This window comes from Balearica regulorum, chromosome 9 (genome assembly GCF_011004875.1).
Source record: "Balearica regulorum gibbericeps isolate bBalReg1 chromosome 9, bBalReg1.pri, whole genome shotgun sequence".
In the NCBI taxonomy this organism is placed as follows: Eukaryota; Metazoa; Chordata; class Aves; order Gruiformes; family Gruidae; genus Balearica; species Balearica regulorum.
Window position 1 is genome coordinate 21,810,385 of NC_046192.1, and position 21,303 is coordinate 21,831,687.

The 21,303-nt window shown below is 37.2% G+C and overlaps 1 protein-coding gene across 8 annotated transcripts in view; it reads right to left on the reverse strand.

Moving 5' to 3' along the window:
- The window catches only part of NAALADL2 (N-acetylated alpha-linked acidic dipeptidase like 2), a 488,624-nt gene that overhangs the window by 19,367 nt on the left and 447,954 nt on the right, over window positions 1-21,303 (reverse strand). For all 8 annotated transcript variants that reach the window (XM_075761534.1, XM_075761530.1, XM_075761531.1 and 5 more), the window contains 2 exons: window positions 8,706-8,799; window positions 764-962 (listed from right to left, as the gene is read on the reverse strand). In XM_075761534.1, the coding sequence (XP_075617649.1) occupies window positions 764-962; window positions 8,706-8,799 (293 nt within the window). The remainder of the gene's footprint in view (window positions 1-763; window positions 963-8,705; window positions 8,800-21,303) is intronic.

The following is a 21,303-nucleotide window of genomic DNA, read 5'->3' on the forward strand; positions in this document are numbered from 1 at the left end:
CTTGCTTTTCAAACTTTTTTGAAGCTACTGATTGCCCTAAGGTTTTCTTTGGTGGTGGGTTTGGTTTTTGGTTTTTTGGGTTTTTTTTTTTTTTTTTTTTTTTTTAGAGGAATCCATGGTGAGAGATACAGACCTGTAGACTTCTTTCTTAGAAAGTGAAAGATGGAGTGATTCTGACATCTTAAAATCAACCTGGGTAGTGCAGCTGAATACATATTGAAGAATAATTCTAACTAGAGACAAGATGTTATGAATGGTGACTGACTAAGGCCCTCTCATTCATTCCACTGTACTGCCTCTGACTCGTTGAAATGCACCCAAACACACTGCTATATAATTAAATATGTTAAATAATGCTACACAGTATCTTGTATAATTCTGAATCTTCAATGAACTGTAAAAGTTTTAAATAAAATATAGGTGGAGCTTGTCAAGCAGTATTAGACTTCAAAATATTTTCTTCTTCTGAAAGCTTACTGTACCGTCTAACACAAGTATCTGTCATGCTGCCTGAGTTGCCATCACATCGTACATCTTGTTGGCAGTGATGTCATGACAGAAATGCTACAGTGCTGCATTCTAATGACCTCTTGTATTGTAATGAATTAATGTTTTTTGCAGAAAGGATGAGATAGGAAAAAACAGCTTTAATCCTGGATACTCACTGAGGGTTGTTTTTTTTTTAAGAGCATGACAGTTTTGAAAACCAAGCAATGAGAGATTACCATTTTAGCTTAAATGAAGACTGTGTTGAACACCATACCTGTAGAGTCCTGGAGGAGCTTGATGAACCAGGAAGCTTTTCTCCAAGCTTTGTAGCACATCATTGAGCATCCTGACTCTGATAGGAGCTCGCTCCTTGGGATCATTAGCTGGGCGCATCTCATCTGATTGGAACAATTCTGCGGTGTCCCTCAGATGTGATGCCACTGCGAGCAGCTGAGGAACGTCTACTTCACCACCTAGGAACAGTAAGAAAAAGGCAGTTGCCAGTGATTCAGTAAACTTTACTTATTATTCTTGCTTAAAAGTCAAAATTAATAGTCCAATTAAAACCTGAGCCTCTTTTCCCTTGTGAGAATTGCGTAAAGGATCAAGGAAAGCCATAGATCATTGTGCATAAGCTCCGATCTATTTTTCAAAGATCAATTTGAGCTGTGATGCTTTAAGATCTAGTAAGCTATGAGGAGTGATTTTGGGGTACAGCCTGAAATCTACCATTAAAATGGCATGCAGGAAGCACTGGTTATAAATCAGTAACTGTAACATTTCCTTCTGGTACAGAATTTATTCAATGCCATTTGATGCTACTGCTCTCAAGTTTGAAAGCTTATGCTTAGACTCCATACTAACTGCTGTATAGAAAATCATAATATGCAGAATTTAATTGAATTTTGTTCAACATTTTAGAATCCTAGAGGTTAACAACAGTTGTAAAGGGGATGTGAAATTGTTCCTCTTAATCACTTAAATCATATACCAATAAGCCAACTAACACTTTAATTGATATCCAAATGTATATTCTAATCCAGTCAATATTTTCAAAACTTTTTAAACTTGGAGTGTTAACTGTTACTTTGTAATCATACACAGACACCAAAAGAACAAAAGCCCACCGCATTTTGGAGCACACCACAGTTTCGATACTTCCCTGCTCGTAGTCCGGAAAGAAGAATATGATACGTGAAATGGAGCACTGTGAATGTGCAGTCTGCTCCCACTTGTGCAGGTGAAGAGCATGCCTTCCTTTCCCAGTGCGTGCATAAACCTTGTTAATTTTTACAAGCACATGGAGAGAGAAAGCAGAGTCTGAACCTGATATAAAGTCTAAAGTGACATCAGTCAGCACAAACATTTCCAGGATCCAGAAATGATCTTTAAGGCCAAGATTCACTTTGGCTATTAAGGACAAGGAAATCAACTATCCTTAGATCTTTCAAATGATGACGTAATCAAAACAAACCCTTCAGCTTTAGAAGCTGTGTCACCCTTAGTTGAATGGACAAACCTCAATGAGTTCACTATCTTAGTGACTGAGATGACTAATCCAACTAGGTGGTTCAAGACGCAAGTTGCATCAATACTAAAGTGCCTTGTCTAATAAATATATGGACAGATCGGAAATAGAACATCAACACATTTCTCAAACTACTTATGGATGGAGTCTGAAAGGTGAGCATATAACAGGAATGGAAAAGCAAATAGGTACACCTAAGAAATTCAGGGAAACACCTGAACATAACATATTCTCGCTCTTGTTTGGAAAAAGATTTGCTATTGGATACATTTCAGCAAAGGGAAAGGAGATCATAGATCCCCATGCACTCCTGTCATTCAGCTGACTAACGCATTCCAATCTAGCAAAACATGAAATGATCCAAAATACATGGAGAGGCAGATGCTGGTGTGGGAGAAACTGTCAGATTTCCTGAGCTATCAAGATGAATTTCAACAATGAAGAGAAGCTCCCTGTGGGAACAGGAGTGAAAGAAGACAGTTTATGTCTGTCCCGGTTTGGAACAAGGTTGCTTTGTCAATGGCTCTTGCCCAATCCACCTTTCCCTAACTAGAACAGATAACAGGCGCTGTAGTAGCTTGATGTACAGGATTGGTACATTCCTGATGGAGTCTGGAGCAATTTAAAGTCTGATTAAGTTAGGTTGATGCCTCAGAAAAATGTTCTCCAAGCACATAAACTTGGTACATTTGGGATATTTTGCTAAATATCAGTATCCTCAATTTTCAAATCTCAGGGAAACATCCTGGGCAGCTGAAGAACTTATGATTTCCATGCATATAATCTAGGCACTGTGCATACTTTACCCTGGGACTTGTGTCAGTATGGAAAGGTTTAAATTCACCCTGTTAGAAAGAATCCTTTGGTTTCAGCAAAGTACTGCATATTCCAAGTAACATACAACATTTGCAATTTTTATTCTGAATATTATATAAACAATTGTAAATGTCAGCTATGCCTTTTCAATAGGGAAGGTGACATAAAGGGAAAATACATCATTTTATATTTGGAAATGAAGCCAACCAGACCACCCTTTTAAACATAAAAATCCTATAAATGCTCTCACTCCTCCTCCAGAGCATGCATTTTGCTCATAAACCAGCTACATTTTATTTTACAGTCATGAGTAAGAAGCACTGTTTACATCACACTCTAAACCAGCACTTTTCTAATACTTCAGTACAAAACCTGCAAGTGTCTATGGCTAGTGTCACCACAGAGAACTATGGACACAGCTCTAAGGGCATCAGTAGTTTTTACCACAACACACTGAACTTCACTGCCAAGGGAAACTGTGATTTATGCTTTTCTCGAGTTGAGAACCTGGGAGTAGAAGGACAAATGATTCTTAAAGAAAAGGATGTATTAACTAATAATGTCTTAAACATCCTGTGATGCTTCTACAGAGAAAATAAAAAAAATTGCAAGTGTTACTTCACTCGAGAGAAAACAACGGCACATTATTATATTTTCTATTCTTTGTCCTTTTGTCTCCAGTATGAATCATGATGAATCATCTAAGCTAGTTGTTTAGTTGTTAAATAAATAAAATTGCAAATACAAGAAGGTGACTCAGGAGTATGTATACTCTTGGTCAGAGAATTATACTGTTGAATTGTATTACACTTGCTAAATATAACTGGTTTTTATTCAGAAACAGGTTACACCAAATAGATATTTATTTTTACAACAGCCTTTCCCTGTGTAACTGATTGCTCTTATGAAAAGTACTTCTAGAGATTTAACATTTTAAACTTGTGTTTGTGCCCTCGGGTACGAATTTACTTGCCTATAAGTATCTACAGGAGAATGAGCACAGACAAATCAGCAGCTTAAGGCATGACGCTCACTCTCCATGCATGTGAACACGTGTTTGCATGTAAGAGAAAGGGGAAATTTCTTTGGGTTCTGATTAGCTTGCACATGCAAGATCAGCTAGGGTGTGTTGTATTCACTAGGAAGATTTTTTTTCATGCTGTGCAAAATTGCACAATCAGACCTGGCAGCGGAAAATCTGAACGGGAAAGCTTTGTGGAAAGTACCATAAAGGGGGCAGAAACATAAATCCATAGACATCCTCAGTGCAAAGAATATGTTGCCATCAGCTTCAACTTTGCTGTCATGACTACTACTGCCCAAGCAAACTGATGTGATGTTGCTACAACAAGCCTCTTTTCAAAGAGGTATCATTAAAAGGCTTGTAGTGACGTATTGTTATGCATGTCAATACAGAGGAAGTTATCAATGACTTTGTACAGAGCTGCTGAAACATATATGGCCTACTGATACAGAATAGATGCTCATCCTTTCCCTTAAGTACCAAATGCTTTGTCCATGGAAAATGCATTTTTCTGTGATTTTTTTTTTTTTTAAAGGCTGATGAAAGGTCTGCCAGTACTAATATATAATATCCCTGAAAGGATACTGAAGACAAGCTGTCAATGTCTCATGACGAAGAAGGTATTTCTATCATACATACAGATAAGTAACTGTTGCATTTTTCACCTCTGTAGCAATCAAGAATAATGGGTGGGAACAGTAAAAAAAGAAACTTTCTGAGCATAACAGGCAGATGGAGAAAGTAACTCTGAAAAGCACCCTAAATGATCAGGGAAATACGGTCAAGCAGGTAAAATGATGCCAAGCTGAAGACTAGCAGATAGCTGTAGGCAATGAGTATGCAGCCATCAAGTAAATGACAGAGAGATGTTTCTGTATCGATTTTTCTAAGGACAGAGAGTTTAGACTGATGTTTTGAAATGTATGGGTTGAGCCAGGGCTGTGGAAAGCCATGCAGACTTTCCTGGAAATGGCTTATCATAAACCAGATTATTTTTAAATTTCTGCTAGCACTGCCTACTATTATCACCCCAAGTACTTCAGCTGCTGTAACATCTGTAAAACATCCATTCTGGGGAGAAGAAAGGGCCTAGCTGATAGGAAGCAACACATAATTGACACCGTGTCAGCCAAAGAGCTTGAAATCACAGCCCTTGCCCTCTCTATATAGGGAAAACCAGAAAATCTCACTCCCAGTTAACTTAATTTGCCTTCGTTGGCATCTCTCAGGCAGTACCTATTGGAGATGGCTTACAGCTGATCTGGTTTGCTTACTGGCTTCAGCAGGCTGCGATGAAAGCCACAACTAAGGAATCAGCATGTGTGCCTAGTACTACTCAGCCACAGTCTAAGGCTGGGGCAACAAACACCAATTTTTGAAAGGTCTGCATGAGTCTCGGTGGGCCCAGTGACCTGCAATAATGAAACGATATCAGCTTCTACAGCCAGCAGCACCTAAGTGAGAGACGTGGCTAGCATCAAACCTCGTTTCCTTTATTTTTGTGGAGTTTGTGATTGAACTCGCTGTTGCTGAGTCAGTCAGGTGCAAAGACACAGAAAGGGTTTTGATCCTAATGAGACACTTTAACACCTCCATCATCAATCCCTCAAGCTTGCTACACTAAGTTTCAAAGAGGCTCAAATACAGTGCAAGATAGGCTACAAGGAGCAAGTCCAGAGTGCACAGTGCTAAAAGCATTCAGCAGATGATATGAATAGGTTTTGAATAAAAATGCTTACATACATACAAAATACTTACACACAAATGCTTATACATTTGTATGTATTTGCTTATACATTTGCTTATACATTTGTACTTGCATATACATACATAATACTTCTACAGAAGTGCTTAAAAGAACCATTTGTATCATTCACAGACCAGATCTGACATCTTGTCTGTGCCGTATCTCAAAAGATAAAGTAGGTTTTCATAGCATGCAAGGGCTAGTGAGATATTCTTGTATTTGATTCAAGTTGCAGTGGGTCTTGATTTTAAATGCATGAAAGGCACAAACACCGCACAACTGCAATGTGTAGTAAATGAGAATATTTTAAACTGTTGCCTATTTATGAATTTCTCTAAAATATTGCATCTGTGATCAGATAGATAACAGCCTGAATAGCCCCAGGGAGCTGGATTTCAGCCTTGGAATCCATCTCATATAATTTATGACCACGAGGTTTCCTCTTAAAACATCAGACCATTAGCAGATGCACAAAAAGAAATGTCTCTCCAGTCACAACCCTTCCTTTCAGGAAAAGCAAAAGCAGTAACTTGTTTCCAAGAGTTCTGGTGTGTGCAAACAGAGAGAACACATGTCGCTTAACAGCCATTTCCCCATCTTTCTGAGGAACAGGCCTCGAGCCAGATGTAAACATGTTGTGGATGACATTTCCCTATAAGCTGCCATCCAGCCTATCCTGAATGTAAGAAATGGTTTATAAAGTGCTAAGTATCATCCTACTGACTTTAACAGAGCTAACAGTACAGATACCCGCCACATTGCAGAATTAAATCCTTTAGAAACATAAATAAATGCAGTATCAAGAAATATTAAGACACACACATCCTTTTGTGAGGACATCCAGGAGACCGCAAAACTGTGACTGAAGTATTTACGCATATGATTTAACTTCAAGAATGTGAGAAAGTCCAACAGGCAATAAAATGTGTGTTTAAGTAACTGGCTGAACCAGATCCCAGTGGCATAAAATTAAGCCTAATGAACAAATCTTCTAGCATGTTTTGTGGATTTCCCTTCACCTTTTCTACAATTACAGTTTGCATCGAGTTGGAGAAGGAAATAGTATACTAAGACAATGCAACTTTGAACTGGAAATCTCAGACAACATAAAATCTTTTGAAGAATGAAGAAATCCATAAGCCATGTTAAAAAGTACAACGTCTCATTTAAGTAACCAGAAAAAAGACCACTGGCTTATTGGTTTCCAAAATGAAAATAAAATGGTTATTTGACATAAGTCAGAGATAGACGAGACAGGAAAGCCATGAGAAAAGTCATTAAACAAAACTCCAAAGTGAACAGCTGGGAGAAAATTTATCCTGGTGGCCCTACAGCCTAGAAAATAATTTTCCCTCCCCTGAAGTGGTTGATATAAATGATCTAACTGAAGTTAGAGGAAAAAAGTCAGTTTAAATCAACACTTCCTGTTACTCAAAATAAAGAAAAAAGGAAGAACAATAGCAGATATCTCATGTTCAGTTGAAGAAATACCAGCTGAGCCACACTTTTTATCTGATGATCATTCCCTGCTGTGCTTAGGCTGAACTAAACCAACGTTTATATGGCACAACAGAGCTAAAATTACTTGTCTTTTTGGATGTTCACTTATTCCAGACCAATGCTAGCCTACTGACTCCTAGGTCTTGACAATGATGGATGGCAAAGATTAAAGAAAAAGTATCATACTTCTATGAATGTGTATTACAACAAAGTGATACTTTATACTGTAGGGAGTGAATGAAATGCAGAGGAGACACCTCAAGACTGCACAAAATCTTTAAGTTTGATATAAGATCTCACATTCTACTAAACTATATGTGATGTTTGACAGTGTTGGATCTCATTTGAATACACTAAGATACGAGGAAACTATAAGGGAAAAGGGACAGAACAGCAGGAGGAAGACAGATGATACTGAAAGAGAAAGCTTATATGAATGAGTGACACTGGCTAGTGTTAGAACCTAGGCTTCCTCTCCCTCCTTAGTCCTCAGGACTGCAGCTAAGACAGATATTCTTTTCTTATAATTGATAAGAAGGTTTATTATTATTTTGTAGTCTAGATAGTAGCAGAGAACATCTCAGTTACATACAATGGATTTAGTTCCTTATAAGTTCCTTATGAACATTTTTCTACCAACTATAGGAAAAACAAAAAAACCCAACACAACAAAAAACAGCTCCAGAAGCAAAGGGAATGCACAACTGCACCCTTTAGCTGTGTTATCTTAAACAGCTCAAGCCAAGGGCTATTGGCTTAGCTGGGTTCTGTTGTCAACATAGGACAAAAAGACTGCAGAATGCTGGTTCTTTTATCAAGTCTTAAAAGGCCACAAGGCAACAGAAAGAACCAGAAATGAGAAGGCAACACAGGAATATTCGTAATGGCTCCACAATCTTAATGGAACGGTCTCATATCAAGGCATTCAGCCTACACCTTGCAAACAGTGTCAAATCCAGAGTCTATGAGAATTATATCTGCATCATTTCCAAGTTACCAGTAACTTCTGTTTACTTTCTGACTAGGAACTTTCTTGTTGGTCTCCCTAACCCCAACCCATTGTCCCAAACACACCAAGATCAGTTTCAAACACAGAGCTTCCAGGTTCTCAGTGCTCAATCAACTCAAACAATACGTATTGGCAAATTATCGTGCTTTGTCATGCCTGAAAAAGGAGAAAAGTTAGCGTGCTCTGCCAACAAGGTGAGATAGTGGAACAATCAAACAAGGAACTCGATTGTGAAAATTAAGGAGCCAAATGGCACAAGATTAGAGGCCCCCTCTTGCTTGTACTGAACAAAGCCTTGAAGGGAATTAAAATCAAGTTCAGTCACATAGGTTGTTATCTTTGACTGTAATTATGAGATTTTAATACTAATTATTGCTTAACTGACAGAGTAACATCAGAAGAAATGTAAACATGTTAGAGCTTTATTTAGCGACAAAACCTGTGTTTTATTTAGCATTATATAATGACATTGTTCAACTAGTAAAATCACTGGCTATCATTCAAATGGAAATTGAAAATCCGTTATCAGGGAGTAGATGATCCTTTTTTTCTCTATATTAATGAAGAACAATATTCCTCTAACAAAAATTACCTTTAAGACTGTTCTGAACTTCTAATGCGATGTCGAGGGCATTAAACGGCAAAACTGGTTCACTGGCAATTTGCAAAGTCACTTGTCCTGTTAGCTGAAAAATACAAAAAAAGGTCAAATAATCTCTAGCAGATTTAATAGCCAACACTTCTTTTGGAATAGCACATACTTTCATGACATTGGATTTTCAGGGAAAAAATAATAAAATCCCATAAACACATCTTTATGAAAAGGAATACAACCTAGACCATTAAACAATGTTAAGAGATTACAATTTATGACCACGCACAAGAATTCTGTGCAGTACTGTTTCTGTGGACCTAGGATTCTGCAGGAGTCTCTGAAGGGCCTTAGTTTTGCTTTGTTTTCAAATAAAACATCTCAACATTCTAAAAATAGGAATTAGGTTTATTGTTTTACTTGGTTCTCTAGTTTTAGCTATCAGATTTTGAGATTTTACACAAGAAAAGGAAAAAAAAAACCCTACAGACATTAATGAGCTTCAGATCGAGTCCATGACTAAACGTGAGCTGACAGGAAACCCTCCTGCCTTTTGAAGAGATACGTGACAGCTTGATGCACACAGACGTACAACTTCCAAACTGGATAGAACGCTACATCCTCTCAGTAACTTACAGAAAGAAATTCCCAAATGAGTGAAAGGGAACTCTCAGTCCACTCCAACTAGACGTTAGCTCCTGTCATGAAACTCAATGGCATGAATGCTTCTTTTCAATGGTTCCAGAGATGAGGCCAGGGACTGACTGGCCCGAGTGCTTTTTTTCACTTAAAGAAGATAGGCTCTCCAGCTCAAGGCTTAGATGTGCTACAGGGGCTGTGTACAGAAATATGTCTTTCTGCTGAACTATACCTAGCCTGTGATTAAACAGAGGATTTCAGTCTCTAGGCTGCCAAGTCCATCACCGTTCGTGGGAGCTATAAAAACACACTGACAAAAACATGCAAGAAACTTTCATTCATCTTCTTCATAGCCTGATATTGCAAACAGGGAAAAAATACCTGTAGGCCTGTGCTCTAAAATGGAACGATGGCTGCAGGTGATGGTGATCATGTTGATAAAAATGTGGACTGAATAGAATCATATTGTACAATACTTCCCAAGGTGTTGGGGGGGTTAGAATAATATCTATCCTTCAAAAGCAATATGATAGTTTCTGTGCTGAAAGTGGTATTTTAATTTCACAATACAAAGTAGTAGGAAAAGACAACAATGCTAAGTAATATTAAAAACAACAGTACAGCAATTGAAAAGGAAAACCATCTCCCAGGAAAGTGGATGAAAACAGGGTAATATCAGAAATACAAGTTTCCTGGAGAAAGATTAATAGAACCCCAACAATATTTCTAAAAGCATTAAAGAAATACTGTTTTTTGACCTGGCCAGACACTGATTTGGGTACAGAGACTGAAGGAACATGCTGTATATCAGGCTGCAACCTATATCTGAGCAGAGAAATACTGTGAAGGTATTGAGATTTACTTCTAGAGAATACAATATTGCAAAAGGCATGAAGATAAAAAAACCTACCATATATACAGCGAGAAAAAAATAGGGAGGAATAATGATATGTCAGGCCATTATCAGGAAAACTAAAGAACACAGAGTGAACTTGAAGGAAGAAGAAAAATATTGTGTTTGGAAATCTGCGTTAAAATATTACACAGTAATCTCTCATGAAATTTTTCTCCAAACTTCCCAACTGCATGGGCCATTAATGCTTGAAGGCCATTATGTTTTCTATCAGTGATTATACACAAAATTCTCAGTGTTGAAAAGCACTAGAAAACATTGGTCTTGGGAATATCAGAGACATATTGCAAAAATACAAAAAATAGATTTGTTAGGGCAAACAGAAACCTGTACAAAACTGTATCCAGACCAGGTTCATATAATCCAGCCGTAAGCACCTGTAAAAATCTGGTTGTAAATGTCCAAATGCCATGCAAAATCCTTCCTTGCCCTCCATGGAACTCTTTAGAGACATAGCTGCCCAAACTATCAACAACCTGTAAGTTGCTATGGAAAAGCAGCTGTGGCAATGAAATAACACCCTATTAAAGAGGTGGCATTCTATCTGGAGCCCAAACCCATTGAATTCTAAATAGTACTACATCACACTAAACATTTGAATTCTTCCCTGACACCTCATTTCTGCAAAAACCTTCACTAAACAGTAATGCAAGATACATATTCATAGGTATATTTTAGGGAGGGACATGAACAGTTATACGGTGCTACTGATACTTTTCAATCTGTTACCACAATCTTTAAGAACACAAAAATATGGAAAAAATGCTTCTTCTATGAGGAATGAAAGTGGCATCACAAAGGAGAATACCCTAGTAAGCATCTCTCCTTTTCATCATTATCTCCTACAGATTCTAGCATGACTTTTACAAGTTCTTGCCTTATTTCTATTTCCTACAAGAAATTTTATTTTGCTTTTGACTACATAAGACCAAAGTTGTTTTCTCTTTCCTATTCAAATAAAGTTATACCATCAAAATCTTATGACTGATTGCAGCATTTTGGAAACTATAGTATCTCTGTATGTAATACTGCAGACATTTGTGTGTTAGTAAACAGGTAACAGCGATGTTTATTAAATCACGTACTTTGTAGGCTAATCTGGAAGAAATCAATCACATAAAGGAAAGCTCAGAGCATTGATTTGAACAGAGTAAGTAATAATGCTGCAGAAGCATATATCAAACCCACATAATGCAGCAAGACAGAAAAGGCTACTGATTTCTTATTTATAGTCTTATTTTTGGATATACCATTCCCCTGAGTACAACACTGAATATACATGGAAAATAAAGACAAGCTTCTGCCCCCTTTTCCCTGTTGAAATATGGTTCAGACTGACTATTGAATTATTAAATGCAAGAATAGCTTAGCAAAGAGTAAAGACAACAATTTTCTCATAAAGTGAAATGCTAAAGCAGCATAATTGGTTCTATTCCCATACTGAACTGGTTATAACACTAATGACAACTTCTCAAATAACATTTATACATAATAATACACGCACAATAAACACAATAATTGACGTTACATTCGCACAATTATCAAGTCTAAAAAAAATGTATAGTTCAAATGCTAATTGATTCTGAAATGCTTTTCTTAATCAATTTAAAATTAAAAAATAATGAATAATGTTTCCACAACACTTAGCTTTGGGAAAGGTATTCTTCAGAAAATGTTTTTATTGAACTTCCAATTACTTTAGAGACAAATATTAATATAAAACATAATAATTGTACAGTTATACTGTATATTACAAAATAAATCCAAATATTCAAGAGGTTTATACCAAGGTAACATTTTTTCAAGGTCTTTTACTTTACAGCGTAAACTTCTTTGTGGGAAGGAAATACCTACTGTCCCTGTCTGTCTTTCTCTGATGCCGTGTAGATCCCAAAAGCTAAAAAACCTCACAAACTTCCAAAAATGCTGGTATTAAAGATGATTCATTATCTCGTGATGCTCTCTAAATGAAGCTGTAGGTGCTTTTCTCTTCCAAAGTGTTATAACCTTCTCATTTAGGAATTACGTCTTCTTGCAATTCTACCCAACTTATGAACCTAATTTCACTACAACAGTCAGCTCTCAGGGACATGAGATGGATCTGCACCACTCTCCAAAAGACTGTGACAATAAAATAATAACTAGATTAAATACAATATGTTCATCTATGTAAATTATAAATATCCTTTAAAGGAAACTAAAATGGAGTTGGGGGGTTCGTCACAGAAATTTGTGTGTGTGTGTGTCACACTTGGTTTTTCCATTGAGTTAAACTCAGTTTTCAAGGCGACATGCTTCCTCACGTACCCAAGCTGCCCACTAACAAATCAAAGCACATCTATTATCAGGCAAAGTTTAAAAAAAATAAAAATCAAATACTTAAAATCCAGGATACAAAAATGTGAAAGGCTCCACTCGGCCTTTTTTACAGATTTAGTTTTGCTTTTGGGCATGCTGCTATGATCATGTCTTGCAGGAACACGTCTTAAATGTTACCAGGTTTTACAGACAATGCAGGCACGGCATCTTCCATTCTGTCATATGATGAGAAACTTGTAAGATGAATAAAATGAAAACATATTTAGTGGATATGAAGATATGAAAATATTATGCCTGACAGAGATCAATCTGTTAGAATAAACATCAGCATATAGTGTGCAGGCAGTTTCTTTAACACAGAAGTTCACATACCAGTCTTGTTTAGTTAGGTTGTTTTTTTGCCTAGTGAAATTTGGAACGGTGTGCTATATCTAGCCTGTGTGCTATGTAAACCTCAGTGGGTGTAAGTGCTGAGCCTTTAGGACATTTTTAGTTACATTAAGAGTGCTAAAATCTAAACAGACATCTCGGATCTCTTCATATGCCAAGTTACAAACAACATAACTTAAAAAATCAGGTAAACTGCCATGTTTATCCTTTTGTGAACACTGCTTTTCAGTAGTGCTATACTCCAATTTTACCTGCTGGAATGAATTAGACACAGCTACTCGAAACCTGAATTGTGCAGTGGCAACTCCTTTATATTTCAAGCCATATTCCTCTGCAACATACTTTTACTTCTTTCCTGCATTCTATTATTTTCAGGATTTTATTATGCAGTTTTATTCTATGAATATTAACAACATTTTACCCTACTTATACCTGTGTACTTTTAGAGAAAACTAGCATACACATGGCAGCTAATCTACCAAAACCATGACAACTCATAGGAGAAAGCAGATAATGTAACAAGGTAGTGAAGTAGACCTGCATAGATTCTCAACTACCGACTCAACAGACCTCTGTATGTAAGAGTCCCTACTACAGACTCAAACAATCCTTGTAACTGATCAGTGTGTGGCACTGGGCAACGAACTCATTTGAACTCTGAGCCTCAACTTCCTTTTACAGCAGGCATTGGGTTTTTTTGAGTCATGTTTGCCCTTGCACCTCTCCCTTCACACATTATCCATGGGGTTCATGGAGGAGGAAAGAGCATGGAAAGATACTGTGCAGTTTAGGGTGAATAGTAACAGTGTGTTGAAAATAACTTTAAACTTTTTTTCCTCTTTTTTTTCCTATAAAGGTGAATGTAAATGTTTGACTTTAGTGGCTGGCTGTTGCATGGTCTAATCTCAGGTGTTCATCTCTTTGCGTTAAGGGGTCTCTCTTCCCACACTACTGACTAGCAGAGTGACCCGCTGAGAGCTTTTGACCTTAACCCAAACATAACCAATGGTCTGAGTCTACATCCATGTAAATAAGGAATAAATCTCTGCATATATTAAGATCTCCTCCAAGAACCACACATTAGAAATCTCAAATGTTAAAATAATCAGCCTTCCTCAACCTGTCCATTCTGCAAAATTACGGAAATATTTTTGATAATACAGGCAAATTTCCTGAATTTGCTTTCTGCTGGTTTCCCCCTCGTGCCCTGATTTCCTTCATGTTATCAGAGTTTTTTAATTAAGCATGAAAAATTGAGTCTATTTAAATGAAATCTGTGATTTCCTGGCAATAAATTCCAGCACCTAGTATTACTGGATGAATGGCAGTAATTGTGAAACTCATGATAAATTAATGAGTGCTTTTAATACTGGGATCTCAATTTACTGTAGAAAAATTTCCTGCAGAAAAATTTCCTGCATAACCAGCCTACACAGTTGTTTACCTGATATTCATCACCTTCCAAAAAAAGTTAACTGACTCATACAGGAACATTCAAGAGGCAGGAGCATGAGAAAACCACCAGTTCTTTGACCCTCTATTTTTCTGAAGATCTACATTCCCTTGGTTAGCCAAAGAAACAGAAATCTGGTTGCAGACATGTTTGCTTTGCACTAAAGCTGTCAACTTCTGAAAATTCAGTACTGCTCAAAAATTCAGTAGTACCATATGTATTTTTGTTCTTACTGAAATCTGCCTTGGCACCAGGGCATATATTTACACTACAAGTCAAATGATATTTTGGGGTATCTGGCATTCAGTTCAACATATGGTATTTTAGGTCAGTAGAGGGCTCTCTGAGAAAAGAGTATGAGTCTGGCTGCTGTAGGTGAACTAGAGCATAGTAATTCATAACAGATAGCAGTTTCTAACCAAGGAAAGTATGAGGTCTTACAAATATTAAATACTTTATTTCAACACCCTCCTCTATAATTTAATATTGGTTTATTTACTCTCAGTATAGAAAATGCTGATTAGGAAGTAAAAGGGCTAGTGAACAAAATCTGGATTTTCCTCTTTGCAGGTATCTTGTGCACAGCAAACACCTCTTAACTAACTGCATTACGGTGGCTCACAGCGTTAGGTGTCCCAAAAGTTACATATTCAGATTCACCAGAATTCTGGTAGCTTGGGCCACTCACTCTGGAGTACAGATCTCTATTTACATGATCATATGTCCGTTTTCTACATGGCTCATGATGAGATTCTCAGGCACTGAGAAATTAAGGTCAAAAGTATTCTCTTAAGTGATTAATTTGCTTAAAATCTCATTTGTTGGCCAATTTAGTAATATACAGGACTTAGAGCAGTGAAAGTACATTTTCTATAAATTTCATTCACAGCTGGGAGGGAACATTCATCCCACTGCTTTCAATTACTTGCACAAAAAAGAAACTCATGCTTATCTCTGCTTTGTTTTCTGTGTACGTGTAGAAATGCCTACATTTTAAATTTATATAAAGTATATGGAAATACATATTTTGTGTATATTCAAATGCATTTATGTGAATCTTCTAACACATGTATATTAAAAATATATGTTAAATTAATTTCTAGTGAGCAATTATACCCCATGCCCTGGGTTATAACTCCAGAAGGTTATATCAAGTTTCTTTCCACTCACTTCTACCTTCTCTCCAGACCAATGAAAGGGATGTGAGCAATGACATCAAGGGGTCCTCACGCCGTTCTTCTCACAGCGGCAGAGCAATCCTCCCCTGTGCACCCAGCGCAGAGTGGGCAGAGGTGCCTTGTGTCCTGCCAGACACCACTGTGCTCTGGAGCTCACTGCCATGGGATGTGCCAGACACCAAGAACGCAAACAGGTTCCAGATGGGAATAGACAGACTGATGCAGGGCAGTGCACCGCTGACTACTAAAAATGGTGCTTCGGATTCAAACTTCAACTGTGGTCCCTGGGGAAATACACTTCTTCTGAGGCATTCCTCACTAGCTCCCCTCTGAGCCTGGGAACTGGGCTGAAGTCTGGCCCGTTGCAGCAGTTCTCATGCTCTTATTACTGCAGTGGCAGAGAACAGGGATTATTAACTCGACTTCCAAGATAATAGCTTTATTGAGTTAGGCTTGCACTGCGTAAATGAACTTGTACTCAACCCGGTTTGTTTGGAACTGAGGCAGAGCAACTTTACGTCTGTGCAGAACACACAGGGTTGGTGCTTACACAGGAAGCCATGAAGGGAACTGTAAAGTACATTCCTTACGTGGGCAGTGTAGAAGTGTAGCTAGAAAGGCAGAGTTCCTCAAGTGCTTTATTCTTTTTTTTTTCTTTTTCTTGCAGATATACAGAAATTGCATGTCTTTGAAGTATGCAGGTAAGTAGCAATAATCGTGAGAAGAGTTTCTAATCATGTATTTCATATTTAGGCATGTCAAATTCTAGTGCTATTTAGGTGCAACGAAAGTGTCAAATTAACTTCTAGAATGGCCACTAGATTCAAGCCTCTTGTTAAAAAAAAGTCACTTTTCCCTAGCATGTGTAGTTATGAGCATGCAAAAGGATATAACAGAATGCTCTTCTGAACTTCATGCGCTCTGGGTGAAGAGGTCACACTACAATAATACAAATCTTTACATCATTACAAGCCCTCACACTAGATTTCTTAAAGAGAGTATTAAAAATTTGTTAATTCTTTTTTATCTTCAACTTTAAAGCCAGGTTGCTCTGGTTACCAGCTGCAGACTTTGAGAGTGACAAATACAGAAGATTTTGCTTTAAAGCTGAATGATTTGCATATAGCATTCCCATAAACCCAGATGCCATCTTTGCACAGAAATGGACCTTTTAAATGCTTTCATTCTCTGACCCTCTTCAGGTACAGCAGGAGTACAAGGAAACTAGTGCTAGATCTTTTTGAAGAAGCAACGTTAACTCCCTGAAGCTGGTTACAGGCAGTCCTGAGGAAACAGATTTAGCTATTGTTGTGGTAGAAAGAGAAGTATATAATAAAATATGAAGGAAAATTTATTTCCACATATCAGAGGCAAAGATCTCTAATGACAATGATCATGTACAGAATTCGCATCTTGGCCTTAACTACCTTAAACCAAAACTACATAGCTTACTTTTTCTCTTTATATGCATGTGTAATACAGACATCCGAAGGATAAAACATGCAGCTGGCTAACAGTGCACACACTTTAGGACAAGAAATGTTAAGTATTTTTTCTGGTTTAAGCCATAAAGGAAAGTTTAAAGTAAGAAAAGAAAATGTAATCTCAGAATAACAGACAAGATATATCAGTGTAGATTCCTGTGTACTGGTATGAAAACACGGGCTGCTATGATTAACAGCTGGGACATCACGCTCTTCCATGCTACTTCCATGCTTTCATTGTGTTTGCTACCAGTTAATGAATATCAGTACCTTTCCCTGACTTATGTATGTGTTTCATACTCCAATCAGGATGTTAGTACAACCAGCCCTCCTTACTCACGATACAGGATAATCAAAGCACAAGATGATAGGACTCAGCAAGATAATTGATAATTTTGTTAACAGTTGCCAGACAGTTGGCTGGGTCCTGCTGGTCTCTGAGCTTTACAAGTCAGACAGTAATGACTAGCAGATAAAATAAGCAGCAGTGCAAGTCTGCATTTAATCACCCAGGTTCACAAGCACTCTACAGAAATATAGATCAGCCTAGCAAACAGTATGTTCTCTTGCAGTCCTAATTAATCAAAGTATCTTCTCACATGCTTCAAGATACAAGTGGGACCCAAGAATCTTCCTGAATTAGGACCAATCCCAGGATCATACATTCAAGGACATCCAAGTACTTGCTAAGTTTCTATTTGATCTGTAAAGCCAGTTCTTCTGCTGAATCTGCAGACTCAAGACTCAGTCTGAAACTTGTGGCATTGTTAAAAACTAGATAGTAGTCATCAGAGGAGTTCAATAATAAAGAAATCTGCAATAGGAAACTTCAACCATAGCTTTCAGTTTAGACCTTGATATCATCTTTTTAATCACTCTCCTTTTACAGAAATGGATTTGATTTAATTGAACTCCCCCCCAAAAAATCTCTAATCACACTTCATCAGCATGCAATTATTATTCAAAGGAAATCGTATGTACTATTAGGCACTCTTAATTAAAATAATGCATATAATCTGCTTCAGTACCTAAAAGTCATTCTCCTTGATGTTCATTATTCTTTTTCTTCCATTATTGTGACAATACATTTTTTTTCTATTTTTCCTCATCTATCCCATTTCATTTATACACTTTTTCAATGTTAACAATCATGATATCAGGATACTGAGATGTGTTAATATGCCACCATCCTTAAAAACTCATTGCATAGCATGACCTTCAAAATGAGTCAGACCTGACTATGGAGATTTGTGAGAAGAGGATGAGGAAATGCTATAACAGGAGCCTTAAGCTATACTCTGTTTTGCCTGAATTTTATTTTCTTCTAAGTGGCCATACTGAAAAAAGAACATATGCTAGGCAGCTGCCAGTCCTTAGAGACAGACAGGATTTGGGGAGAACAAGGGACAATGGATGGAAGAAAGAGGAGTTGGAGAACCTGAAGAAAAGCATCAATGAGGGGCTGAGGCAATGGTTCCTTGAGGAACTTGGACAACTCGGACAGTTAATTCAGCATAGACTCAACAGAATAAACATTACGAAAAGATTCATGACAAGATCACATGCTAAAGTCTCCCCATCCTCTGAGACTCAGGCAGCTAAGATATTTAATGGTTATATAGAGAAAATATTGTTCTTTTCTCTCTTGCCACCTCTTGATGCAAAGGTACTGCAAATTTTTCCATTTAGGTTACCCTAATCAGCAAGGACTGGAGCATTGACAGTTCATTAAACATGACAGACTAGCCCTGAGGGAGAGACACTAGTGAACCACAGTGCTGAGGATCCAAAGAAAGCTGAAAATACATTGTTCTGTAGTATAGAGCTCATAGAAAAGACCCATAAACATTAACAGACACATTCCACTTCAGGGGAGAACTGGATAGAATTATCCTGAGGCTACCCCCAGACACCAGGATGTACTTCAGTATCCACAAAGAGGCTCAATTTCCTTGTTAGGCAATTACTTCAGTTAGGGTTAGATTCTGCTCTTGGATATACCTGCATGGTAGTTACCAAGCCAGAAAGGTATTTAAGCTTCTTACTGGTATCATAATTCAAAGATGCAATGTCTGTGAATTTTTCACACTACCTTTCAAATCGGAGTATTAAATCTTCAATGTATACTGTGCAAGATACATAGAATAAGAAGTAATCAGTTGACTTACATTAATAATTTGAAATTTAAATCTCAAAAGGAGATCTCATACCTCCTCCTGTAATTAAATAGTATAACTTAACAAATAAAGGTGGGGGAATATTGGTTGTTTTATTTTAAAAAGAAAACATTAATTAAAGATGAATATGTTTGGGACTGAGCAAGCTCCCCTCAGGCTTGGGGAAAATGCCAAGTCTGACAAACTCTTTGAGCCTTAGGGAATCGCAGGTCAGTTTGATGAACCTACTGAAGTATTTTATAATTAGCTGGCATGCTCCTGAGGCTACCACTTTACCTGAAAAAGAAACTCCCTCACCTTTCAAACGTGTCCCTGAACAACAATGAATAAAGACCTGTGATGTTTCTTATCACAGAATATTTATATAGACCGAGAAAGAAAACTCAGAAGCATGTCCTGTGCTATAGAATGGCCCTCAAAATTCATAAGGAACCCTAGCAATAAAACTCAAACTATCTGAAGGTAGAATTGAGATTTACCACCACATCTGGGGCTGTAATAATACACCTGTTACTAAGATAGTCAAATTATGAGGGCCATTTCATTCCACTGCACCCTATCTTTATGTGGGCTCTGTATTAAAATGATAAAGGCAGCATGATATAATGACAACAACAAAGATTAAAGAGAGTAGCACATTTTAAAAGCACATAATCTTACAACACTGCAGGAAATGTTAATACTTGCTCAAATGACAGCAGTTGCTGTTAAGAAAAAACATAAATCAATGTTTACCTACAGTACTGCACCATGGATGCTCCAGGTACTACCTGTTTTAAGTATATTATTTATAATAATCATTAGCATCTAAGCACCAAAAATACATCACATCTCTCAGAAAATAATTCAAAAGACATTTACTCTACAAGGCTTGACGCCTATCTTAAGCTTATCTGATAGAATGAATATGGGCAAATAGAGGAGGAGACAAGTTTTGCCTGAGTATTCCAAATATAAGGACAACAAGGATGCGAATGTGGTAATGGTAGAAGACAGATGATGATGAAAGCGACGTTGTTGAAGAGACTGGAGAGTGGAAGAGTTGGAGTTTGAAAAAGGCAAAAGATTTAGAAAGAAAAACAAGTTGGAATTTGCTGCACAACATAAACAGGAGCCTGGGGAATTTCTGAAAGAGAAGATGGCAAGATTAAAAGGATAGCTGAGGAAGAGCATTTTGGCAACAACACTATGGATGGATTACAGCGAGAAAAAAGACTTGCAAGGCACATGTGTCAAGAGAAGATTACAATGCAGACAGGTGCTTTGATCATGAGGCCAGGGAGAAAAGGATAAATTTTTAGAAATACTATAGAATGAAAATGTATCAGAGGAAAATACTTAACAGTGTCATTCAGCATATTGTAATCAAGTGTGTACTCGGCATAATTTCCCCATACTATGTAAAATTCCAAATAAATTGTCCCCCAAACTGAAAACATACTGCAGAATATGGCATTGGTACATAGTGTACAAATTAGCGGGAGTGCTGATAGCATCCAAAGTGATATATGAATACATGTGTGTAAGTGTACTTGCATACATAGATCAGACTCATCTCAAAATTCTTCTGTATGTTAAAATTGAAGACAGATGCAGTTACAGGTGAAATTAGATTTTCAACCTAAAAATAAATTAAGACTTTGTAGAATTTTCTTCCCTCCCTGCAGTAGAAAGGCAATGTGTATAGAGATTTGATGTACTCTGAATAGCGTTAAACTAAATTTAAATACTCTGCAAAAGTTTTCATATCAGAATGAAATTTCTAGAACATTTTGCACTACGTCTACATTGTACGTCAAAAATACAAAACACATTTTAAAGGTTTTGTTTGCCTATTCAGAGAAACTAAAAAGCCCTACAGAAACTGTTCTGATCTTTTGTGTACACCATAATGCTGTAACAGCTTCTGAACCCTAATTAGCAATATTTTCATTCAAGCCTCATCCAATAATAAGGATATGAGGCATTTCTGGGGTGAGGAACTGATCACAATGCACACTTGATACCAGATTTAAAAAAAAGTAATAAAAAAATATAGTTTTCAC